The following is a 27,512-nucleotide window of genomic DNA, read 5'->3' on the forward strand; positions in this document are numbered from 1 at the left end:
ATGCTGTGGAACGCTCAATGTTTCTATATGGTAGACTATAGAAAAATTAATGCACTCTACATCATATTAAAAATTTTAGGACACTTACAAAAGAAAGCATATAAAAAACAGAGCATCAAAAAACAAATCAACTTAAAAAAATATATTCAAAAAATAGTATATGATTAACCTAAATTTATATTATTGTCAAATGTATTCAAGCGATTTAATTGATTTAACGTCTATTTTATAAAATATACATAAAATGTTCTGACTTACGTTCATAGCATATTTAAAATTTTTTCCATGGTGACTTAAAGTAACTTCTTACAACTCGGTGGTATTATGGTCTTATTGAATGTTTTTTAATTTTCTGATACACGCTATCAGGTTGTAGGTCTTAAGGCTAATAGAAATAATCTTTTAAGTACACATAATATAATATACATGATATACATAAAATATACATAAAAAGTATCTTAAAAAAATATCTAAAGCTTGATATTTACAGATCGAAGTTATATCGACATCGCAGTAAAAAATATTGTCAGAATGGCTATCTTTAAACAAATTCACTGTCAAATTGCAGAATTAAAGATATATAATCGTGTCTCAATATGCAGTACCAATATATTAATGTATAGGTATGTGCAGTGTCGAAGCACACTTATAAATATTATACCTATCATATGTTTTCATAAATTTTAATAAAAATAACTTTCATTCATATAAGAAGAGTATATAAGAGTATATAATATAAGAAGAGAATTCTGCTTATATTATTAGAAAAGTACAGGTGAAAGATAAATTTATTGAACTTAAATTTAATAACTTTTCCAATTTAACATAGTTATGGAAGATGTTATATATATAGTTAGAATCCAAAGCCACTACCATTTTCTTTTGAGGGATTCGACATTTTTAAGCTTTTTATACTCTTTACATCGTTGGGTACTATAAAGAGTTACAATTCGTTTATAGTATTTTAAATATATCAAAAATCCTATTCGTTAGCTCACAGTTCCCGATGCGCTATTGATTCTGCAACATTTTTTCAAATGTCTTAATTGTGCGTTGATTGTTATAGTCATAATAGTCGACTTCTAAAACTTCTTTTATAACAGTTTTTGATTTTTTCACGGTTCTCTTCTTCTTCTGTTTTTCAAAAGGATCTGTAAATATGCCTGTTTAACAACACTACTGTTAGATATTCTGTTAATATGACACAACTATTGCAAGCAGTGTGTTTTTATATATCATACAATATTTCTAGACTTTATAATCTCTATATTGGCATTTTCACATATTTTTTAAAACACGTTTCTCATTTGTATGAGCATATATGTTGTCAGCAATATCTGCCTCTCAAGCTCTTCAAGTTGGTTTAGAACTATATTTTTAAAAACGAAAAATATGGTGATACTATGCCTGGTGTACTATCTATATTTAATTTTCCTTAGTTGTGATTGTATCCTCTTAAAGGTTAGTCAGATCTCAATAGTTGGTATTTGATACTGACATAAATTATGCATTTAGAATTATAGCTTTTAATTTGTATGGCTGATGCATTCGCTAATTTTTGATATTATTTGTCTACAATTAATAACAAGTTGTATTATGAATATAACTTTGTAAAGATTATTTATTAATCCAGTATTATTTATTAATTTTTACTTTACTCTAAATAGTCTTTTCCAAAAATTCTTATAATAATTTTTGTTACATATATATATGTATATATATATATATATATATATTAATTTAAGAGATAGTATTTATTTATTTATGTAAAATGTTAAACAATTTATTTTTTTATATTATGTTCTAATCATTTTTATTTAACTACTTTGTAACTAATTTTAAATTAGTAAAAAAAAATAAGTTTACTTGTAAAAACAAAATTGTTTATTAACTAAAGAAAAGGCCATTTCTGTTTTATTGTTATTACATATAAATATGCATATTATATGCATACGTGTTAAGAGTTTATAATCATATATACATATTTTTTGTATTTTTTTAATTAAAATCAACTATTTATTTAAAGAATAAAGAAATTTTAAATAAACTTCATTTAATAAAGATGTTTGAAGTTATAAAATTGGAATAAATTGTAATTGTAATTGTAAACATTATATTACACATACTAATACATTATATTTATATGCAGTGTTAGTTTAAACCCAATACATATCCATTTATTGAAATAAAAATGTTATATAAACTTAAACATCATAACTTTAATTATAAAAACATTAAATTGTACAAAAAACTGTCAATTCTTTATTTATATTTATAAAATTTATATATATATATATATTTTCTATAAGTTGAATATTAATTTTTAAATATTATATAACGTTGTCGAGGGTTATTATTATATTAATTCAAAAATAGTTTGTAAAAGGACCTTCACCCTTCTATTTTTGTTAAATACAATCATTTTTGTAATTTTCATATGATAACCGATAGTTGAAAATATTAAAAAACCCATTTAACATAAAAAATAAATTTAATAAAAAAAAAAATATAACTGTCTTTTACGAAAATGATTTGATCAACATATACGAAAAATAGTTTTTTTTTCACATTTTGGTTCTATGTGGAACATATGTGCGAAATAAAAGTGGAACGTAATAAATAAAAAATGTGCTGTCAATAATCAAAAAATGAAAACATTAGTCGTAAGCAAATAGTTCCGACAATATAATTAATAATTATATATTCATTTTGATCCCTACTTGTTCAGCAAAGAACGCGGTTAATGATATTATAGAATAATAAAACATATATTCGTAACAACCCAGCAAATACTATGTAGCCATAGTAGTATATGTACCAAAATTACGTACAATTTACTAGTACAGTTTAATATTTTTAATATCATATAGCTGCGATTTCAAATCCTATTATTTAAAATAAATATATAAAAAATATATGAAAATCAAAACTGTGGAACTTAATGTTGCACAGATTTCAATTATGGCTATAAACTTGTTTTTATGGCGTTAATTTATAAAACATAGATAATTATTAACTGCACATTTAGCTTTGATAATATACATTATCAATCGATAAATTGTATAAAAATTTTTAGTATAAACATAATTAAAATATATAAGAAGTATTTTGTCAACAATAGGCTTGCGAATATTTTTAAAAACTATCAGTTATACTTTCACAGTTTAACATTGAAAAAAAGATAAAAATAATAATTTTTTTAAATATGTTAATAATAAAAACAATATAATAATTATAATCAAAATAAATTTGTGCTAACAACTAAACACTTATATATAATATACTACTTCTACGATTACTAAACTTATTCGCTATCAATATTTAAACCGACACGTTTCTCTTCTTCTAACATAGCGTCAAGTTCATCCGTTAAATTGGCCAACATATTGCCAATATCGTTGAGCACATTTGCAGACACCTTCTGTCCCGGAATATTGGAAACGGTGGGCATTTCACTGGTACTACCAGTACCGCTTTGAATGGCATCAGGTGTCATCACTGCACCGCTACTATTAGACGTATGCAAATCAACAGTTGTAGTTATTGTAGTTGGTAAAGTAGACGATCCACAGGCTGTTGCGTTCGCTTCCGGAGGGTACTGTAAAGTGGGTGAACGCAAAAGTGCCATACCGGTATTCGTACCTGTACTACCACCACTTGCGTTGCTACCAATACTATCACTGCGTATCAAAGATGCATCGTGCAATGAAGATGATGATTTAAGTGAATGAAACGAGTGTGCAATATTTGCTATTGTGTTTGTAGAAGATGATGATGAAGATGATGAGGACGAATGCAATCGATTTTGTTGCTGTTGAGGTTGTGTCATATCTTGCCGATTTAGTAAGCGTTGTTTAATTGTACCAGTGTTTTCGTTAGCAAAAGGAATGGTATCAATGGAATCAATACTTGAGTTTGACTAGAAAGAAAATAAATTTTAAAGAATGTCATAAAAAAATTTACGAATACACATTTAATAATACCTTATTGTCATGGAATTTTTCACAGTGGATTTCTGCTGTTGTTTGCTGTATTGTAGCATAATTAGCATAGATAGGTTGTGTTGTTTGCAATTGTTGTTGCATATAAGCCGGACTTGCATGATGATGTGATGTCATAGCAGTGCCATCATTAGCACCATAATACATATTTTGTGCGACTGCATGTAAAGATTGTTGCGCTTGTTGTGGCAATTGTGTAACATCTGAACTTAGAGTTCTAGAATTTCGTATACTGCAATGACGTCGCGGTGGCTCTGGTGCAATTTTCTTACTTGTTAATGGGCTTCCAGTTATATAAGGCTGCAAAATATAGTAAAGAGTTAAAAGCTATTTTAATTTAATATATAAAATATTTACCTTATTTATGTTGGAGTTATCTATTATGCCGCCTGCCACATTCATATTGCCACCTCCAAGTGAAACCGGGCCACCAATACCCGCTGCATGACAAACGTATTCAGCAGCGGCTGCATTCATATAGTGATGGTGTTCTAAAGGTGGCATGCTATTTAGAACAGCACGCTGCAATATACCACGCTGTTGACGAGGTAACGTACCTCCACCTTCTTCATACACTAAATCACGTGTGGCATCGTTCGTTGGAGTTATATCCCCATCATCATATGAACGGCGCCAAGACTAAAAATGTTAATATATGTCAAGTGAATATATAGTTGCTAAAATATATAAATAAATATATACTTATGTATGAATTATAAATAATTTGAACTTAATTTTTAAAAATTAAAAAATCAAGCATGTTAATAAAATTAAGCAGATAAAGGAACTTAAGATTTATTATAAATAATGAAATAATGATGTCTGAAATTAAGCACGAAATTGAGTAATCAAGTGATTAAGAAAATGTTAAGCAGCTTATGAAATCAGTGACAATCATAATAAATTAATAGGGGTAGGGGTATTCATTTATCGGACATTATTTGAATATGCGTGTTGAGAGAGACCATCATAGGTTTAAGCCCTCATGGCAAGCAAGTATAGAAAACAATTACGAACTGTACATAATTTAATACATTAAATAGTACGTGGAGAATGTGAAACATTTTTGGAATTTATACACTCCACACACATTCACTTCAATTATAACAATGCGTGGATAACCTTAATAACAGGAAAATTGCTAGTGAAGTGGTTTTCCTAAAACTGTTTTAAAGAATATGCGTGCTGTGAAAATGGATTTTATATTTACCATATCTGTAACAATGTTTATATGTAAATGTATTTATTCAAAACTTAAGAATTTAAACAAAAAATGAAAACAAAAGTAATTTGTTATTACCATAGCTGCTGCGGTATTAAGCATTCGATTGCCGCATAAAGGTGGAACTTGTTGCTGTTGTTGTTGCATAGCTTGTTGATGTGGATGCATTTGTGAGGGATGTCCAAAATGTCCATAGTCAGTTGCGGTATAATGACTGAAGGTAAGATGACTGCGTGTGCTATTGTCATGCAAGTCCTCCAATGATTCTAAGCTTTTACCTCTCGGCTGACGAACCTATAGTAAAATATTTTAACATTATTTTATTGCAAAATATATTTAATTTAAAAATGATAAATAATACTATAATAATAGGTCTATATGTATAGGTCTATATTCAATGGATTTTAATCTCACCTTGATTAAAACTACATCATTACCATTAGGGCATTCATGATTACTACCAGTGCAATAATAAGCATTATCATTAGTGGCATACAGTCTAGAATCGTCCCAAGAAACACGAGTTGTAGGAATGTATGTGGGAGAGGCTGCCTCTAAAGAGTCTTGCCAAATTTTACGATATTCCTATTTTCATCATTTATTTATTTCAAAAATCAAAAAAAATTAAATTAAATATAATAAAAAAAATTAAATATAATAAAAAAAAAATTAAATATAATCAAAATTAAATATAAGGTGAATAAAAAAAATATATGAATTTAATTAAAATTAATAATTAAAATCAAATATACATAACATAAATAAAATTTAGATTTCCCTCTTATTGATTTAGTATTTTACTTGATGAAATTTACTCTAATACATCTGTTTCAGGTCCGAATTACTTTACACGATTAATTTTTTTTATAGTTTTCTGAGATCTGCGATATTAGTTTCAGATACTTTTAAGAATAACGGTTTTCCAAATATTATAGGAAATAAAATAATATTGTCCATTTCGCTTTGATCAATAGTTATAAATCTCCTAGATCTGTAGGGGTTCACAGGCTCCTAGATCTGTAAGGGTTCACAGGCAGTCAGATATAATTTTCAGTACGGGTTGAATTAATAAGTCTCCTAGTTCCGTACAGCCAGACAATGTGGTCTGATACAGCTATTCATTGGACTATTGTACCAATGTACTTTAATATAAAGTTCATTGATGACGAATATTTAAAACTTCTTTATGATCAACCCAAATTGCGTTTAACTAATAATTGCTTTCGATTTTTCTAGAAAAACTATAACTTAAAAAAAAACCTAGTTCGACTAATTATAATATAAATATATTTTAATTAAATAATAAAAATTTGAAATAAATGTGTTTGAAGAATAAAATAAAAAGTGCTTAAAAACAAACAGCTTTATTTTTAACAACTGTTGTATCGGTGGATTGTAAGTAATCAGTTTTTATGGGAGGGATATTATTTATGACACATTTCTAGAAACAAATATTGCTAGTCTCTAGCATAACTATTTTGTTTAGCAGAAATTCAACCTAATGATAACTAACAATAACTACAACTTGTTCTTTATCCTAATAGTATTGAACTAATTACATGTTTAATACATATATGTTATTAATCGCCATTGTTTATGGGAAAAATATATTAAAATAGATAAAACTTACATGTTGTTGATAAGAGTTTGATCCACCGGGATTCCATTTTCCACTTATTATGTCTTTTACACGTTTAATTGCAAGTAAAATTTTCTTTTGATGTCCCAGTTTAACAATGCCAATATCTTCTAAATCTTCCCAGGTGACCTGTGTCACTTCACGTACCGTTTTATAACTTTGGTCCAATAGTGGTTGAATATATTCTTCAAGACGTAATAATTGTAGCCATTCTTCAATTGAACCCTATTAATTTATGAATTAATTTAAAATTAACATTTAAAATTTGTTTTATACAGTATAATAATATTATGATTATTAAAACTATCGCTAAATTTAAAATATTGTTTATATACTCAAGGTGTATTATAGTACTAAAAAGTATATTTCTAGCTAGCATATGCATTATAAAAAAGTGATAAAAATGTTGGTGTTATGCTGGATTTTATAATAATTAGATATAAACAGATGGAAGATAAAAACAGTGCCTTGTACTGCAATGGCACTATTGGGTCCAATAGAATACTATTTTCGCACAAAAACGTGATGTTTATTTTGACAATTGGTGTTATTTTAAAGAAGAATATTGTCTGTTTGCGCAAAGTAAAATAAGTAGATATATAAATCAAAGAAGATGACCATAAAAATCTTTTCTAACAACATGAGAGTGATTTTACTATAGCCAATACATTATAGTTTTTTCTATATTGAAGACCGCATAGCCAAGACTGTAAATATAATATAATTTAATAATATAATATAATTTATTATTTAATAAAAAAAACAAAACTAAACAATACTATAAAGTCTTTAATAAAATAATGCTAAGGCAACGTATATTTAGGAAATATTAGGAAATTAGTCGCTATGCATTAGACAGGAATCCCTAATGGCACTGAAAAAAGAATTGTAAACGAAGTTTGAAAGTAAAACTTAATAATAATGGAAAATCGCTTAATCCAGAAATTAAATGAAAACTTTTAACAATCAACAAAAGGAAATAGAAAGAGATAAGCTACAATAAGTTCTAAAATTTCATAAACTAGGTTCAGATTTTTTAAAAAGTATATCTTCTTAAAACTCGTAGTAAAGTCCTAATCTTGAGACAAAACGAAACGAACTACTACAGTCCAGGAAAATAACAAGTGAATGAATACACGATTTGGGAAGTAAGAAGAAGACGGTTTGTAAGGACATATAATGACGGCATCAGTGGGTCTTAATGGAAAGCTCTTTGGGTCGAGGTAGAGGAATTACAAGCCAAAGATCAATATGAAAATAAGAAGGATACATAATGGGGAATAGAGTTGGTGATCCCAAACACATATTTGAAAGAGGTTACCTATTGCGTTGTCATCTATTATGTTCTATACGTATGAATAAAACTAAAATCACAATCAAATTAAACTAAACCCAACAATTTTATATCAATTTCCGTTCATATGTATATTATTAAGTATATCAAAAACATATGAAACAAATAAATAATGCTAATTTATTTTAAGATTATGTAAGTTCAAAAAAACCTTTACTGTTGAGGATTTTCAAGTATGCAGTCTCAATGAATAATTTTAGAGTGATTAAAATACTTGAGGCTATGAAGATGATGAATTCATAAAAAACTGGTTTTCAAATATTTTATGCAAATGAAAAATATTTGTGGCTTGGCAAATAAGATATTATTTTTATGCGACACTTTCCGCTTTTGGTTTTTTCTAAGCTAAACTATTGCCATGTCTTAACGTTATGTTATGTACATAACTATAATCTCCGTTTCAAATTGAGTCTATAATCTATATGGCAGACAAAGATCTGTTTGAAGGAAGTAAACACTTGCATAAACAAAACGGAATTTGCAAAAATAACAAAATGACATCATTGTTATTCTTTTTAAAAAGATACAAATGAATGTACTATAAATTTATTAACGTTTATAAGAAAACTGTATGAACACAAAAATATATATTACTCATAAAAAGCCCATAAAATTGGAGAACACAAGATATTAAAACACTGTTAATAGATATAAAATCTCAATATTTACATTGAACTTTAAGAATAAAGCAAATATGTACTTCTTACTTCTTTGTTTAGTTTTCATTGTAGTTATTTTCAGTAAATAAACAAATTGAAGGAGAAAAAAGTAAAATATGTTTTTGCGAATATATCATCATAAGGTAGATAAAGCGATTCGAGTCTTTACTTAACATACTTCTATATAAGAGAACATAAAAGATATTGAACTAAAATTGAAAGAAGTCTTCTTATATCAATCTTGCTTTTTATATTTACTGATATCTAATAAATTCTTTAAAATCTTATATGTTCTTTATAAATGCTTCCATATACATTACATACTTCATATATTATCGCACACTCAATATATACTTATACCTACTTTTTCAATTAATGAATAATTATGAAAATAATAAATTAATTATTCATTTCTATACAAATTCAATAAAAAACTATATTAATTAATATTTATGAACTACAAATATTTGTTATCATTGTTTATCATAAAAAAAAACTTGTTTAAATAAAAACTATAACTTACTGGTACAAAATGTGGCAAATTATCTAAAACTTGTAGTTTATCGATACGTTGTTTAATACGTTCACGATGATGTGGATTTTTTATACCAATGGCAGTTAAGTCCTCAGGTGTCATACGTGCAATTGTCGGTAAGTCATAACCAGCTGCAATAAATAATTGTGCATACTCTTCATATTTCATTTCCATAAGCCAATCAATTATAAGCTCATCACTGCGTTGACGATCTACACTTCCGATAGAACACGAACTAACTGAACTGCATCGTGGCGAGGAAAGTGGACCACCACCACCGCGTATAGATGTTCCAGAAACGCCAGTGAGATAAGAAGAAGCTCGCCCCGAATCCAAACTAGCTGTGGAATGTCTAGACCCAGAACCAGCTGAACCTGATGACGAGCCAGGTGAATCACGTCCAGGTGATTGTGTTAAATCAATACCCTGATCTTCTTGCAGTGCTAGCTGCTGATGATAATAAACAGCTGCTTTATGCGTTAATGGTTCACGTAATGTTGCACAAAATACAGGTGCAGGACATGGCACTATATTGGAAGTACAACCGCTTAACAAGTGGCTTGAATTAGCCGAAGCTATACCACCTTGGGAACTAGCTTGTTTGGCCGCCGTTGCTGATAATTGAGATGAACCTGATGTTGACATTGCTGCAGCGTAATCATTTATTTCATCTATTTTAGTTTGAAATGAAGAAATTTTGATTTTTATAAATGAATTTTTTTAACTATACTTAGTTTACTTACCCTTCATACGCAAAGCTACAGATGTTTCTCGTGGTAAATTAAAACCACCTTCCTCTAGTGATGGTGATGAAATCAAGCTACTCATTATGATACCATCTTCCAGCTGTTTTCCGGCTGGATTCGTTATACTAGCACCTAAACGATATAAAGGAATTTGTTGTTGATATTGTTGTGGTGTAGGATCTCCAGGTATAGCTGGCGGTGGTACCTTTTTAGCTTGTGCGTGCGGTTTCAATGATCGATGCATTGCAACGATAATTTGATGGAAAGATTTTCACTAATTTAAATTTATCCTATTAAGATGGAAAAATATTAATTAGATTGGAATTTAAGAATTTTAGTTGTATTTTTAAGTATTAAAAAAAAGGTTTATTCTTATGATCAATAAGAGCAGAATGATTACTTGGTAATATTAACATATATAAAAAAACATGATATGTTATTTCATTTTAGTAGAAGTTTTTAGATAGTTTGATGAACCACGAAAAAAGTTTAAAGCTTTAGCTGACTGTAGGAATACGTAGCTTATAGGTTCTGGACCGGAAAACCACTATATCATTTTACTAAATAAGGCAATACTTTTAAAATTTTTTAAAACTTATACCATATTTTAAAATATTTAAAAAAGATTCACTTTTGTTGATATCTGCCACTGTTTGGAGCCAGATTTTGACGAAATTCACTGTTTTGAGCAATTTTTCCCATTGCTTTCTGTGTTGGTTTCCTAGACATAGAGATATCGCAGGGAAGGAACTAGTAGATGAGAACGCCGTGAGAGGTTCCGAAGTGGACCTTAATCAGACCGATACCTCAATATAACACCTTGATGTGTAAACTCTTTAGGAACGTAGAGAACTCAACATTACGATGACAAAAATATTATGGACTAATCGCTTAGACCATGAACTCAACTGAGACACTACGGCCAAGGTTAGTTATGAGAACAACAAAGTATCTTCTAGATTTAAACAAAACTGCACTTTGAATACTTATTGCAGTATTAACAGGGTACTGCGTTTTGCATTAATGTTAGAATGAGGGCAACTAGCACCGATTCTCTATGTTTTTGCCCAGGACTGCAGACAAAGCGACTCCATTGTTTAGAAGACCGCTTATTCGTCGGCTTGACAGTGTTAGCGAAAATAGACTTTTTTGATCTCTCAAACTTCAACTGAAAAACAAAATAGTTTAACAAGAATAACATGTGGGGACATTTTGGAGACAATGGTTAATATAACTCGTTTTCTCTTGGAATTTTTAGAGGCGTTAAAATGGGGAAGTTTGAGTGTTTGCATCAACACGTGTCTTTAAAACCTTATCTAACTACCTACAAATAATTATCTGTGGGCTGTATGTGAATAAATTAAGATTTGCTCTGAAATTATTTACGAAAACTGATAGGCTTACCAACATGCAGATCTGAGGTCAATTATTGCTTAGTCCGATGAAGTTATAAACAATAATCCAGTCAAGGGGTAGAGAGGGGTTATGAAAAAACCTCTTAGTTAATAGAGCGTAAAAGTGCTGAAGTACACTGACTCAACTATCCTCAATATAATATTAATAATAATATATTTTTCTTTTTTATTTTAGTTAATCATTTTATAAAAACTGCTGATTTTAGATATAAAAATGAAGACTATTATTAATGGTTATAAAAACATATTTCAATTTATTTATTTTTTTTTTAATTATCATAAACTTATGATAATGGAAATGAAAAACGACATATTAAAGCACACATTTATTGCACTAAAAACACCTGTTTTACGTCACGAATGTGGAACAAAAGGTATGCATTAGTTGCAGTGATTCATTTCCAGAGAAATATATCGGAGTAAAAAAATTATTAAAGAAAGAAAGAAAAAAAAAAAACATTAAAATGTATCTAGAAAATGTGGACAGTTACATTTAAAAGTTAAAAAACGAGTAAAATATGTAAAACGGCGATGACGAACGATACTTTATTTCAGTGTAGATATCAGAAGTGCAAAAACACTGTACACACAACCGAACTGCATTTATGTACGTGAAAAAAGTTAGTAGTATATAAAAACCGGTAATGACCGAATGATAGAAATAGTTTTAAGCGGAGCGGTGTGGTTGGTGTGAGTGGAGAAGAATGAAGTGTAGATTTTCAATGTGAACTCGGCTCATGCTCACGGCGAACCTTCTAACACGGCGTAAAAGAGATGTGCGTGAATTTAGACCGGCACAACACATTAAGCGGGTGGTTGGGTAACGACTTTAGATGGAGATGGAGATGGAGACATATTTGTTTAGTTGATGAGTAAATAAGTTTTGTTGTTGCTTTATATATATAGTGTATTGTATAACAATCTAAAAGCAAAAACAAAATAAAAAAGTAGTAGTTTTTTAATGTATCGGTAAAAATAGTTTAATAGTAAAATGAGTATGTATGTATATCGTATATCGATAAAAAAAATTCTCTAACTGAAAAAAAAGAAAGCAAAAGCAAAAGCAATTTTATTTTATAATTAATTTCTTTTTCAGTTTTAAATGAGTTAGAAATTACAGTTCCATTAGTGCTGATAGCACTGATATCACTGATGATACTGATTTAATTTTATATATACATACATACATTTTATATATACATTTGTTATACACTTCAAAGACATGTGCAGAATTAAGTTGAAGGACCTGATTAATGTACGCTGAATGCTACATTGCTGATTGATGCCTCTGCATACTCTGTTTGGAAAGCACGTCCAATGGTAAAAACTGTTTCACAGATTTATATGCAAATAAAATAGAGTACATGAATGTGCATATAAATATGTATTTACTTTATAGCCACACAATAAACAATATTAACCATACTTGTACATACATATACACAAGTATATTGAGATACTTTATGGCATAACGATTTTCACAACCAACGACGAGGTTATAGTCGACAGACATGGGACACATACATATAATGTAACTTCGAGTAACACATATGGGGTGCACAGCGCAAACTTTAATAATAAAAATCGACAAGTGAATGTATTTCGTATGTATGTTTGTGTAATGAACGGAGTTAGATTTCCAACAAAATTTTGTAGTTAATTAAAATTTGAAGTCATCAAAATGGTTTGATAGAATTAGAAAATATTTTACAATAGTACATTAATTTTGTAGTAATAAAATATTGAAGTTTTAATGAATTTTCAAATTTTATTTAATAAGATAAAATTTTTTTTAATTAATTGTTCAATTTCATTTTTTATTATTAGCACAAACATCGTTGTAAATGTGTCAGTAGGTATTGAGATGAAAGGAATACAAAATTATGTGTGTTATTTGAGCAGAGAGAGATGGAGAGACCGCAGGTGTATACACTTAATTGTGTTCAAAAAGTTTTATGTGAATGAAAGAAACTGAAAAATATTGTTAAGGGGTTTTTTTTGTACTATAATGAGGAGTACTGTTTCTAATTGCCTCCCTCTTCAATATCGTCAACTCCAATACTATCTGCAATACCAATTCTACTCAATCCTAATCGTAATCTTACAACACAATAGTACTCATAATAACATTTGTAGTAATAACAATAATAAAAGTAGTGGTCAGTAAATAGTAATGGTGTTGTTGTTGTAGTCCACGAGTGGTACCGGTCATTCTTGGAATCGATAAATAGTAATAGTAAATATTGGTGTTGGTGTTGTCACTTTGGACTGTGATTATGTTACTCCGTTACCAAGTTTATTACTCGGGATCATGAATACCTTTCATAAATTATACTTAAAAATATTATAAATTATAAATTATGCGGTTGATAAAGTGAATTATTTTTATATATAAATAAAGAGGTCTAAATTTAGTCCGCCAGGTTCAATAGTTCTTAGAGTTTTACATATTATAAATTGTATTATCTTTAGTTTTCACGAACGCCTTAAAATAGCCTTTATTCACAAATATTTGTCTTGAACAAATATGGCTTTTTCACTTTAAAACTATATTCACTAATTTTTTGAAACCAAAAAAGCTTAGAAGCCAAAGTTTTAAATTTGATTGATCTACACATATCAACAAAAAGGGTTGATTTGTCTTTCTTTATATCACCAAATTAAATTTATTTCAGTAGCGAAGTATACATATCCCTTCACTTTACTCGTGCATACAATCAGCAGTCCAAACTTTCTTTACAAAAAAAAAAAAAACAGAAAAACTAAAAAGTGCTAGCTAACATCAGCAAAAACAAAAGAAGAAAAAGAATAGTTTCAAAAAACATTCGGTTACTTCTAAATACACATTTTTAAAAAGTAGTATAAAAATTAATTTACAGGAGCCTAGGAAATAGCTCTAGGAGCCTATAAATAGCTCTATAGACTTATAGTTTATATATTAGTTCTTAGAAGAAAAATTATACGGGCTTTCTTCTGATTATCAATATGGGTATAATCTGATAAACTTGTGGTTTTGAATTCTGAACTCTGTATAAAAGGTTTTTATTCGGTAAATTCAAACTTTATCATTTTACTTAAATATTTTTGACACATATATGAAATACATTCCTTTCTCATACTTCTTAAATATTTTTGACGCATATATGGCATACATGCCTGGAAAGTATACAGGTTTGTTTAATTCTAAAAGCAGCATTTAATACTAATTTTCTTATAAACTTTAATCAATAATAAATTGTTAAGATTAAAACAATTCCAGTTTGCTAATACAAAATTGAATTTAATTTCGGTTATTGGACTCTGGTCAACAAGATCAGCCAACATAAAAATTCCGCTAAGCCTACATAAGTTTGTCGGCAAGCTCACGCAAAATAGCATTAACCGAATATTGAAAATAAATAAAATATAATTTTAATTTAATGGACAAATAATGCACAAATGAGCCGCTTAACTGAATATGGATAAAATTAAAACAATAAAAGCAAACTGGGCATTTCGTAAACATGAACCACACCTTAAACCCATTTATGGAGTTGTACAAAACGTTGCAGCGGAAAGTCTTAGTCTTAAGGAGCAGTACCATTAGTACAAGAAGTGCGAAAATGTTTAAAAATCAATGTGGAAGCATCAGACAATAACACAAAAGTGTACCCAACTTTAAAAAGCACAATAAGAAAAGAAATGAAAAACTAGTTTGGAACATGAAGACGAATAAGTATTCTTGCAGTTTTTTTGGGCCAAATGTTGTATTGTCTGGATTTGGCATTTGCAGGTTTCCTGCCTGTCATGACAAAAAACCAAAAATGCTGTAGGAGTATAAAAATGTGTCAAAGAAGACGTAAACGAAATACAAAGCAACGACTTTAATCCATTCGAATGAAACTTTGAAAAAGACAGTGATTGGTGAGAAAAAAAAGGTATGGAATATCTCTAAGAACGTAAAAGAAGAATTGCAATAAATTCAATAGAAAATTATATTGAAAACTTGTGACTGTTACTACAAGTTTTACGGTAACGATGAATTATTTATTAGGAAAATCAGTTGTACACATCGTACACCTACTACGTGAGGTCTCTGACTCCACCATTTGAAAAATGGAAGAAAAAAAAATTCAAATTATCGAACGCAAAAATGTGTACAACTTTTTGATGAAGTATTTTCTATACGCCCAATCCCGGCCATTGTTTCAGTGGCTTCATTCACAAACGTATACAAACAGGAAAATTTAATCCTTTTAAAATATATAACGTAAAACACACACTAACACAATTATTTTAATATATTACAATGACATAAAGTATCCTTTTTTCAAAATTACCATTTTGCTGCTTTAATATTATTTAATCTATTTTACTTATTTAATATTAATGAAAATCTTTAAAACTTGAGTACAACAGTTTTTATATATATAAAATATGCATTGATTTTTCACTTAAATTTGTTAATTTCCGAGTTTAGAAACTTTTATGCTTCCACACCAACCAACCAACCACAAGATAAACTGAATTGTACGAGCTTGCACCAACCGAACCGAATCGCGTACCACAGGAATAAAATTTCTACTATCTATTTTGGAGAATTTGTGTAGTACACAACATTTTTACTTCATTGTACTGAGTTTTTCTCCCTTCAAGTAGGCAATTGAGAGCCAAGAGTTCCTACGACTGACTGGCTCCTTGCACGAGTGCTCAACTTACGAATTCGCTCTGTTATGTTAAAAATGCTTCACAAGTCAAATTACAGCAGACATAACTTCTTGAAAGAAGTATTCGTTGGCTATAGGATGTATGTACATCTAATACATATCTTATATTATGAATAAAGTATAAGCTCATATGACGACAAACATTATTGCTGCACTTCAAGAAAGGACACAATACAGGGTGGGTGTATTTTTATAAAAAGTTTTAATATAACTAGTTTGTTTAGTTTAGAATAATGATAATATAATTGAAAAGTTAGACATATACGTCTTGTTTTTGAATATGCGATAGCAGTACAGCTTTTATTGTTTAAAGGACCATATGGAAGTGTATATGTGAATTTTAAAAATGATTGGCTTTCGTACCAGCAAGTTTGGAATGATTTTTAAAATAGAAGAAAATAAATACATATTAAGTGATTGATCTAAAGGTAAAATAGTCCAGTTTTTGATTGACTATACCCGATATAGTCTAAAAAATGAATAAAGCTAAGCAGTTGTAACTCGTTCTATAAATAAAAACAATATATTGGTTAGTTATGATGAAAATGAGTTTAGAGAATAATTTTCTGTTATATAAAGTCATAAGATTTAGATATACTGTAAGCATACTAATCTAAAACACTTAAAGAGTTTTGTAAAAAATTTAACATTATATCGTCATTAGGATCTTAATATACTTTTTATAAAGGAGGAAATTGATATATTCATAAATATGTAAAGGGCGATATATACACATCCCATTGGGGTAACCGTAAACCTTTGAAATAAATATTCAGTTTACAAAGAGATAGAAGAAAATATTGTATTATTTGATATTTGATTATATGAAGGTGTACAACAGCTATAAAAAAATGACATAGGAAAACTGTAGAAAAAACCCGAATAAAACCAACATACGGCTGTTCTGGCAATTAACTATCTCTGTGTATTCATTTATTAAATAATCTAAGTACATAGTTTTTTATCTATCTAATCAGTTTCTATATATAGTTCATATATCAATTCGTTCGTGTTGGAGAGTGTAATATATATAAGATGTCTACAGGATTAAATTTTGTTGTTGGTCCAATAGAAACGTGTATTTGTCAGATTCATGATTTATTCATCAAAATTAAAATAATTAATAGAACCCTTAAGATTTAAAGAAAATAATAGAGAGTAATTATAGCTATAACTTAGCTAGAAATGATAAGCAAATAGTATATATCGTCCCTCACAAATAAATTCTCGCTCATATGAAATATAAAAAGAAAAAAATACGGATCCATAAAAGTTATATACTTAAAAAATCGACTGGATTTTAAACCAATACCCAGTAAAGTAACTTAAATAAAAAGAATATATCACTACGAAAATTCATATTATATAGTGTTCAGTCTAAACAAAGTAGATTATGCAAGAAAAGTTTTCAAAATATGTGACGAAGATTTAGTTTAAAGATACAGTTGTCTAAGTATTTCTAAATTTAATGGTAAAGTTAAGATAACCTACTGCTAAATTATGCTCTTTACTAGAGCGAAGCAAACTTTAACAGTTTCTGTTTAATCAGACTTTCAGAATATTGTTAAAAAGATTTTTTTATACCTAATATATACCCGTATTTGAGTTCTTTATTCTTATTGAATATAATATGTGCAATTAAATATGTCAGGTCATAAAGTAACTTATAGATCGCAGGATTTAAGTCTTTTTAAATAGAAAATTTTAACGGACCGAGCTGTATGCAATAAGTAGAACCACATGATTGTTTGGCTTTTTAGAGGTTATAGTATATTACTTATTTATAATAGATAGAAGTAATAAATTAATATTGTTTATAATATTATTAATAGCTATTTGATAATGCCATATAAGTACGTGACGTATTGTGTGAAAAGTTATTTTAACTACATTTTTTTTCACAAAAGTTAATACCATTTTCATATATAATACATTCGTACATAACATGGTAAGTGAAATTAATTGAAATACCCTGTATATATGTTTTAGGACTCCTTTTAACAAGAAAAAAACAACTAACACAGGAGAACAATAGAATAAACACTCTACTATCATCATCTTCCTAGAGGACTTTTTGCTCCACCATTTGCTTCTAAAATCTTTTTTATTTAAAAACAACGAAAAAAATTTTATTCCTTTTTTTTTTAATATTTAGTTTAAGTATAACATAAATTCATATTTTATCAGAATAATAAATAACTCACAATTACAAACTAAAAATATTAAGAGAGCTGAAGAGAATATAGAGCACCTTGCACATAAATAGAGTTTGCAAAGGGTTTTTGCGATTAATTACACAATTTATTTCATTTTTGTTCCTTTTATTAAAATTATGAATAAAATATTTATTGTAGGGGGAAAGTAATTGACCCGCAATTCTCTCTCTCACTAATAGGTACATTTTCTGTAAATAACATTTAATTCTGTTGCCAATAAAAAAGAGAAATAAATAGCTTCGGCTTTACAGAAACTTCAATAAATCCCACATAATTAGTTATATTGAAAATAAATTATATAGATTTTTTATAGAATACATTTTTTTTTTAAAAAAAATTAAAAATAAAATTATTATTTTATTGTAAAGTGTAATACTAAAGCACTTCTAATAGTGTAAACTTAATTTCGGTAGTTACTTTGCATGCGGCCTGCCCCATAGGTTATAGATAATTACTTTCTAATATAGTGGTGATTTGATCTGTCTAGGTCCACTAAAAATCCCAGGGTTAGTTTCATTCGATTAGCTCAAAGACTTATAAACTACCTCACAGATGGACCAATATATGTCCCCTTTACCTATATGCCATAGATCTTTAAAGTTTAAGCATTTGGAATTGTATTCACAAATTATTCAAGGGTTGATAACAGATACTTACTTAATTAGTATAGGTATTGTCAAAATATTCAACAAAATATTTCAACTTGAAAATTTCACAATTCAAAATTTACTTCGCATTAAAAAATGTTGTTTTTTATATTATTATATATTTTTTTCTGTTATTTGGAGTGAATCCCGCAAATACAGTATTGACGATTTTTTTTATTATTTCAGTCTGTAGTTGTCACACACTACGTACGTGACAATTTGTCTAAGTTTTATGGGTGAATAGTTTGGTTTTACTCTGGGTTAGTGACAGGATCTCGGAAAACTTGAGAGAATTTTAATGAATTGCATTTAGTTATATCGAAATGCAATCACAAATTTGGAGTTGTTTGAACAAGAGTATCAAAAAATTAAAGTAAACAAACAATTCTGCACACTAATTTTCTAACTATATATCTTATATTCTTTGCTATTGTACAAAACTAGTATATGCCATGCAAAAAAAATTGTTATTTGTGTTATTCTCCTACGTCTATAAGTGTAGCGAATAAGATGTGAATACCACAATGATTAATAGATTTTGAATGAGTGAATGCTTGAAACTAAAAGTGAGTTTAATACAAATACAATAAGTATATATATATATTGGTATATATTCTTTTACTTGTTGTTGCTCTACTTAGTATGCGTCGCCAGTATATTGTTCCTTTATGTCGTGCAGAATGTTTTACATTCAATGTAAGTATTGTGATGGAAATGCTTAAATATTTTCAAGTTTCTGTAATATGCGATATATATCCCTACTGATTAATTTTTTCCTTTCAAGCTGTGAAAGTAATAAATTCAATCTTCAGAGTAGTTGAATTGCAACTAATCGCAGATCTCTAGAACTACTCGTAAAGCATTCTGTATATTTGTGAATAAAAAGCAAGTAAATGAATTATTTGAATGAGTAAGTGTTTGGATATAAAAAGGAACTTCATCTAATAAAATCAAAACAGACAAATAACTGAAGGTTTAAAATCAAAAGATTTAATTCGGGTGAATGAAATATGATATCATTCCCTTCATATAGTTTTGTAACCTTATGTGAAAATTGAATATCTAATTTAATTTATTTTAAAATTATGTATAAATTCTTTGTATTTGCTTATAATTGTCAAATTACTAATAAATTAATATAAAGCGTTTATAGCTATAAGCAAAAATTTTTACGCTTGCAACGATAAAACAGCTTTGAATAATTGCAGAAATAGTTATTGAAAGATCTATAGAGTAATTATATGAGTATATATGTACTATGTACATATGTATATATAAATTCAGTGATTTTTAATGACTTGCATTTTATGTATTTTAAAGAAGTTAACATTTTGTTGCTTTTCTATAAATTAATTTGTTTTTATCCACAAAACTGTAAACTGGTGGCTATTGCGATATATCTAATTACGCAAATATACAAAATTTATTATTAAATTAACACCTCAATGATTAAGAAAAAATGTGTAATGCTAATAATATTTGAAAATTTGAATTTGGTATCTTATTTTAATTGGTAGTTAAATCAAAGATTGTGTTATCTATTTCTAAGTGGATATAATCTGATGAGATCGAATTAAAAACATCAACAAATAAATTATATGTATATTATAGTATCTATAGGTATTCTTTGTTACATTTAGAAATACAAATAATCAGTTATTTCTCATTCAATACTTCTATATGTACTGTATTGGACGTAAAATTACTTGACGTGATCGAAAGAAAAGCTTTTAGGTTTTAATTAATTTTCATACGTATATATTTCCAATGATAGACGTTTATTATGGATATTTAATCACGTATATATATATTATAGTAGTATTGAAACTATTATATGCCTTAAATGTATGTGTATAACGTTATCTAGTCAATAAAAATATTCAGAAAATTGTTTATATGACGCAAATAAACAACATTTTTATATCGAGTAAAACAATAAAATTATTTGTTAAAAAACTGAAATGGTAATAGAAAAATGAAAAGAATTAAATTAGTTATTGTAAATAATTTATTAACAATATTTTTAAAGAATATGTAAATTAATAAATTCCTATACTATTTGTATTGTATTTAGTACAAAATTAATTTTTATCATTGGACAAAAAATTCTTAAGTAAAAAATTAATTAAAAAATAACAAAGTATTTTACAGGATACATGTCTTGTATGAATTCTGTTATTAATTATAGATGATTAAAAATGAGCATATAGTAAGTCTCATTGTGAAAGACTTCTCAAAGTAGTAAGGTCAAAGATCAAAAAAGAAAATTAGCCAAAATCATTGTATAACGCTGTAAGGATGCATTGTACCTAGACAATTATCACAGTTATAAGTGCATGGGTGCGATAGCAACATCATTATAAGTGCAATTGTGATATAAAAAGAAATTGTTAAAAAATATTTATAAATTGAAGTTGTTAAAAAAATCTATAATACTCCGATCAATCACTACGTTGTAACAATAATTAACTACTATATTGGTCTTTTTATATTAGACCCTACTGATTTGACCGTAAAGGTCGACGGGATCTCATTAATGAATATAAAATGAAAAGTTTGCAACGCCTAAGATTAAAATTAGGAAAAGGTGTACATTATATAGAACATAAAAGTAAGTTAATGTTGTGAAATTCAGCTTCCTAATTCATTAGAAAGTTAAAAATATGCTTTATTATTTGTATTAGAGTGAAGGATACTCTTATTTTTAATAGAATAGTATGTAGAAACAACATAGAAAATAGAACAAATTTACAGCAAGAAATCCGCGGAATTTTAAAAAAGGCTACAGTTATATTATAGAGCAACTATATAGTATAATAAAATCAAACAAAAAATATTAAAATTCAGTAAGCATATCTGCACAATTGAAATGACTGATAAAAGGTTGGCTGAAACAAGATAGAAACAAGTTTTGTAAAAAAATAGCAGTGTTTACATTATAAAACAAAGGCAAAAACCATGGGTTGAGTGTTTGGACACGACTTCATACACAGATATAATGAGTTATTTATTCAAGTGGTAAAAAAAAAACAAGAAGAAATCGTTCTAGGCAAAGTATAACCACAAATGAATAAGTTGAGATTCGAGTGGACATCAGGAACAGAGTTAGATTGGATTATACCGTCAATCCATAAGATCCAAATAGGCCTATTGGCTCATTGTCGAATCGTATAAGAAACTCAGCAACTGAGTTACGACAATAATATAAACAGAAATACCAATCAAGCCTTAATTAATATAGTGAAAAAAAATTCAGAAAATTGAACGATTTATTTTGAAATAACAGTTATAGTCTTAGTTGCTATATTGGAGTGTTTTGACACAGCATGCTCCGAATTTATATATAAAGCTATAATAATGAATTTATTTAAACAAATTATTTTGTATATTTTTGCATGGATTTGGGTGAAATAAGACATTTATTGAGTTGAGTTAAATAGAGTTAATTGCGAAAGTGTAAACGTGAAATTCCGATTTTTATTTAAGAGCAAGTTGGAAATCGGTAGGGTTCGCACGGCCATATATCATATGACAATATTAACATTTTATATGAATAAAGATCCCATTCTCATAAGATGTACAATAAATAATTTGAATTCTTTGATAATGTACTGTTTTATAAGGTGTATACGTATAATAATACAACTAACTAATAACATATGACAACATTACGAGATATTTCATATTACCATTTCAAGATATGAAATATTAATTGGAATTTAACACATTGTGAGTCTCAAAATAGAATGGATACATAAAAAAAAAAAAATATAACAGCTGTCATAACCCGAAAATCTAAAAGGAAGTTAGAATATAAATAACAGGATATGGCATATTGAGGCTGATAACAAGTATGGTTGCTAGATTAAACGGTTAGTAAATAATGTAAATCGAATTTGAATATATACATTTAATGTAGAACATAAGACAAAAATAACTAAGTGTTGAAGGAACACATGTTTAAGTTTCAATGACGAAATATTAATTAAATTGATAACCATTATCAGTTGATTTATAAAATATAATCTATAAGTATGTCAGTACTTCCTCACAATACTGTGCTTTCATCTATTTATCAAATAATTTTAATGTTTATTAAAGTAGAATAAAAGAGATAAGCTTGAAGTAAACTGACAAATATTTTACATTTATTTCTTATTAATAAGTTTTTGTTAAATTGTAGAAAATAGCGCTCTTTTAAATTAACAAACGAAGGTCTGAGCATAAACGTTGATAACGTTAAAGGATTAATAAAGCCAAAAGATTAAATATTTAAACAATATATATGTATTTAAAACAAATATAATGAATTATACAATAAAATCAGGTTTAAAAGAAATATACAAATGTAAACACCCACTCAAAGAAAACGTTTTAAAAATTAAAACTTACCTTTTCATAAAACAACTCTTGTTAGTTTCAATTTCTCCTTTTATTATAAAATTTTCATTAAAAAAATTATATAGTCGTTTTGTTTGTATTGTTATGCATTGATAAATACTTTAATAGAATTTTTTAATATACAGTACAATTTATGTATAAAATACTCGTTATTAACACAAAAATTGCTTTTCACAACAAATTCAATAAATTTAACAATAAATAAAACAATAACATTTATAAACACATCAATTATATATTTTTATTTGTATCTCATTTTCTCATTAATTTCTTTTCGATTTCATAAATTATTTGTTTTAATTTATTTCACACATTTTAGTTTTTAATTCAGCATACCAAGAAGATCAAAAGTCAACGCAATATCCAAATAAATAAAATAAAAAGAAAAACAAGAAATAATGTATGAATCCAGTAACAACTTGAAAAACCACTTTTCGCTGTGTCTACTTTATTTAACCACTATTTCATATATGAAAAGAGAAATCTCCAAAACAAAAAACATAACAAAATACACAAATCTCCAGAACTTCAACTGTGTCATCAGCGTGAATGCATTTTGGTCATGTGTCAATTTCTTGTTGTAATAGCACCGATATATTGTTTACACTTTTAAATATGCATTTTATTAACGAAACAAAATCATATAATTTTTAATTTTACTGTATAATTAAAAAATAGTTTTATTTAATTTGTTTTATATTAGCAAATAGATTTTTTTTCTTATCAGCCAATCAGTATTTCAGATTTTACCGTGAGCGAACCCGCAGATGTCTATTTTGCAATAAATCTACTTCACCAATGCAAATTGTACCGGAGAAATCTACAACAAAATATATTCAGTGTTTACAACCACTCAGAAAATTATGTAGTCAAAATACTACTATTTTAAATTATTACTTACTTGTTAATATTTACTATTATTTTTACTAGAAATCAAATTTATTTATTTAGTATATATAAAATTACTAATATAATAATCTCATATACTATAATAATCTTATAATTACTTTACTAAGAGACTGTACATATAATATTTAACGAATAAATAAAAAATTCAAATTTGAAAAGCACCGATTTGATCATTTAAAGACTATTAATGTTTTGGTCTATTAATAGGCCTTTTCGGTGGCTCGCAATACTGATAACAATATTCGTTGGAGTTTCCAATGAAGGTTCACAATGAAGGTAACACTTTTTTTTGACTGGCCGATGTGTTTGGCCAGTATACCTATACTGGCCGAGATAGAGAAAATAGTGTTGTTGTTTTGCATACATTTCGGCCGGCAACTTACCGAAAAGGCCTAATATATTAAAATTTCTTGGTTTTGAAATGTTAAGGTCTTTATGTTGTTCTTTCACAAAGATAGCATCGTCAAAATGAAAAATATTTTTTATAACGAAATTGTATTTAAAATTTTCTAAAATAAAACAAAAAGGTCAATAGCGTCCAACAAAATTTAAATTGATGTTTTTGTTGCATTTTTCTATAAATTTTGTTATTGCGTCAACGCAATTTATTACAAAAACAATAATGTAACGATAAAAAAAAAACATTTTAAACATAGAAATAACATACATTAAAAATAATGATTACAATCTAACAAAAAAAATTTTTTATACCAATAATTATATTGTAATTGCGATAAATAATAAAACATATGTGCATGGAATGAGAGGTGATATATTTTGTTGGTATAAAATTATATTAATAGTTTATATTAATAATGTATTATATTATATAAATCTATGTTTCCATTTGTCTTATTTAAGTAGTTGTTCTCATTAAGGCCATTAATGACGATAATTTATCATACAAAAAGCTTTCATATAAATTAGCTTAATATAAATAAATCAATTGATTTAAGGCGGAAAATGTCAAAAACAACTTTAAAAAATAAATTTCTCACTAAGAAAATGATCAAAATTTGAAATATTTATCATATTATTTATATCTAAAATATAAACAAATAAGTTATTTCACATGCATAAATCAGTTTATGCCAATAGAATCTATTTAATCAAGAAATATACAGAATTTTATTTAAATAGATAAAATTTTTAGAGTTTGTTGGTCTGCCTTTCATTATATGACATAAGTGTAAATTTAAAATTCAAATATCTTAACTATGTTGACAATTAATTTTTAATTATTCTACGTTGAAATCGATATATATCTTTTATATTAAAATTTTATATATCCAATTTAATTCATATAATTAATGACAATTACTTTAAACAAATTTTACAGTTTACTCAACATTTCACAATCAAAGGGAATAAAAAAACATATATCGTTTGTCAGGATTTTCCCCCCAAATGATAATTGGATGACAAATATGAAATTATTTAATATTCAAACTAATCGGTGATCCTGATTTATTTTCAATTCACCAAACTATAATTATCAGTTTTGCATGTAATAAAGTTAACACTAAATATTTTGAAATACTAGATACCTTTCTTCCAATATTAAGACCTTGACAGGTTTTTTCAATGGGTTTTGACTTAATGCTAAGTTCTTTTACCCTGTATAATAGTAGCTATTTAATTACAAGCAAAAAAAAAAAATTTGATTATATAAATATGTCCGAAAGTACTCATAAATATCGATCAGTACAGGTGTATACCATAGGGATATTCACTCTATCTTGCAAACTTATTGCAAGTTGCACGAAATGCATAAATTACGCGAGCTTGTAATGGACAACAACAAAATACAAGTACAAAGTTTCTTGTAATTGTAAGAATTACATTATTAAAGTTTTAATTAAATTTTTTGTAACACTTACAACTAAACTCAACTGTTACAAGATTATAATTCTCATATTGTTTGTAGATATCAAAGCATATAAAGTTGTGATTATTACAATCAGTAATATTATTTTCATGCTCCGAAATCGTTCATTTCTTATTTTCAAATACTGGTGTTTAAAGGTCTGGAATGTGCTATGTATATGGTTTGCTGTATGCTGTTTCAAAATTATAATTCTTATATTGTTTGTAAATATCGAGGCATATAAAGTTTTTATAGTTATAGTGTAATGATGTGGTGCTGATGTTCCTAACTAAGATTTCTTATTAAACATAAAAGACTAATTTTTGAAATTTTAATGCTATAATATTATAATTTATCTACTTATAAACTATCTAACTTGTTACTTGATACTCAATATAGTAAATATACGGATAGTAAATATAGTTCGGATACACAAAACAATTTTATTAATTTCATACGTTAATACGTTAATTTCAAAATCAAGTAGAAGATTTAATTATAATTTATTTATTGTAATTAATGATTTTAATCATTAAACATATAGCTTATATGTGTAGATCATACTGTAGTTGTTTATAATCATATACAAATCATTTGGTTGTTTATAATTCATGTCTCCAACAGTCTCAAAGAAAGTAACACTTTTTAACACTGATGAGGCGAATTCAAAATAATTTGCTGTTTTTAGTTTCGGTGTAATTAGTTGTGCTCCGTCCTAGAGAGTTAAAAATTTAATTACAACATTAATTTTGATTAAATCTTTTTATTTAATTATAATTTAAATGCAATAATTATATTGAACGCTATTTTTTAGTTTTTATAGTTTAATTTGTGTTTGAGTTCAATACTTAGTGAAACAAAAGTAAGACAACTAAGAACATATTAAGTCGTGAAATTGGAACATGCATAAATATTGAAAAATTCTTTTAAAATTATAAATTATTATTATATTGACAATATTATAAACAAAAAATTGTTTCCTGTTTTAATATATGAATATGTATAGTTGTTAATAAAAGTAAAAAGTTAAAAACTATTAATTGAATGCAAGTTGAAATAAGATTGAACGCAGTTTTCGGTAGTTAGAAAACACCTATTAGTCAGAAGCACACTTACTTCGGCATAATAAACAAACACTTCATAATAAAAAACATATACATTATATTATCTAGCATAAAATATACTTATCTGACTT

The 27,512-nt window shown here is 27.2% G+C and overlaps 2 protein-coding genes across 3 annotated transcripts in view; both read right to left on the reverse strand.

The window, feature by feature from the left end:
- LOC119682433 (SAM50-like protein CG7639) overlaps positions 1–27,512 on the reverse strand; it is a 246,151-nt gene that overhangs the window by 157,353 nt on the left and 61,286 nt on the right. The window lies entirely within an intron of this gene.
- On the reverse strand, positions 3,256–23,624 carry LOC119682421. Of its 2 annotated transcripts, XM_038095861.1 has the most exons (9): positions 23,533–23,624; positions 10,154–10,446; positions 9,399–10,081; positions 6,854–7,087; positions 5,638–5,808; positions 5,302–5,517; positions 4,359–4,640; positions 3,984–4,301; positions 3,256–3,919 (listed from the first exon to the last, which is right to left on the reverse strand). In XM_038095861.1, the coding sequence occupies exons 2-9, from the start codon at positions 10,398–10,400 to the stop codon at positions 3,305–3,307; spliced, it is 2,766 nt and encodes a 921-aa protein (XP_037951789.1). In that variant the 5' UTR covers positions 10,401–10,446; positions 23,533–23,624; the 3' UTR covers positions 3,256–3,304. The 2 variants fall into 2 exon arrangements, with proteins under 2 accessions (XP_037951789.1, XP_037951791.1); XM_038095863.1 differs by lacking the exon at positions 5,638–5,808.

Source organism: Teleopsis dalmanni, chromosome 2 (assembly GCF_002237135.1).
Source record: "Teleopsis dalmanni isolate 2A chromosome 2, ASM223713v2, whole genome shotgun sequence".
Taxonomy (NCBI): domain Eukaryota; kingdom Metazoa; phylum Arthropoda; class Insecta; order Diptera; family Diopsidae; genus Teleopsis; species Teleopsis dalmanni.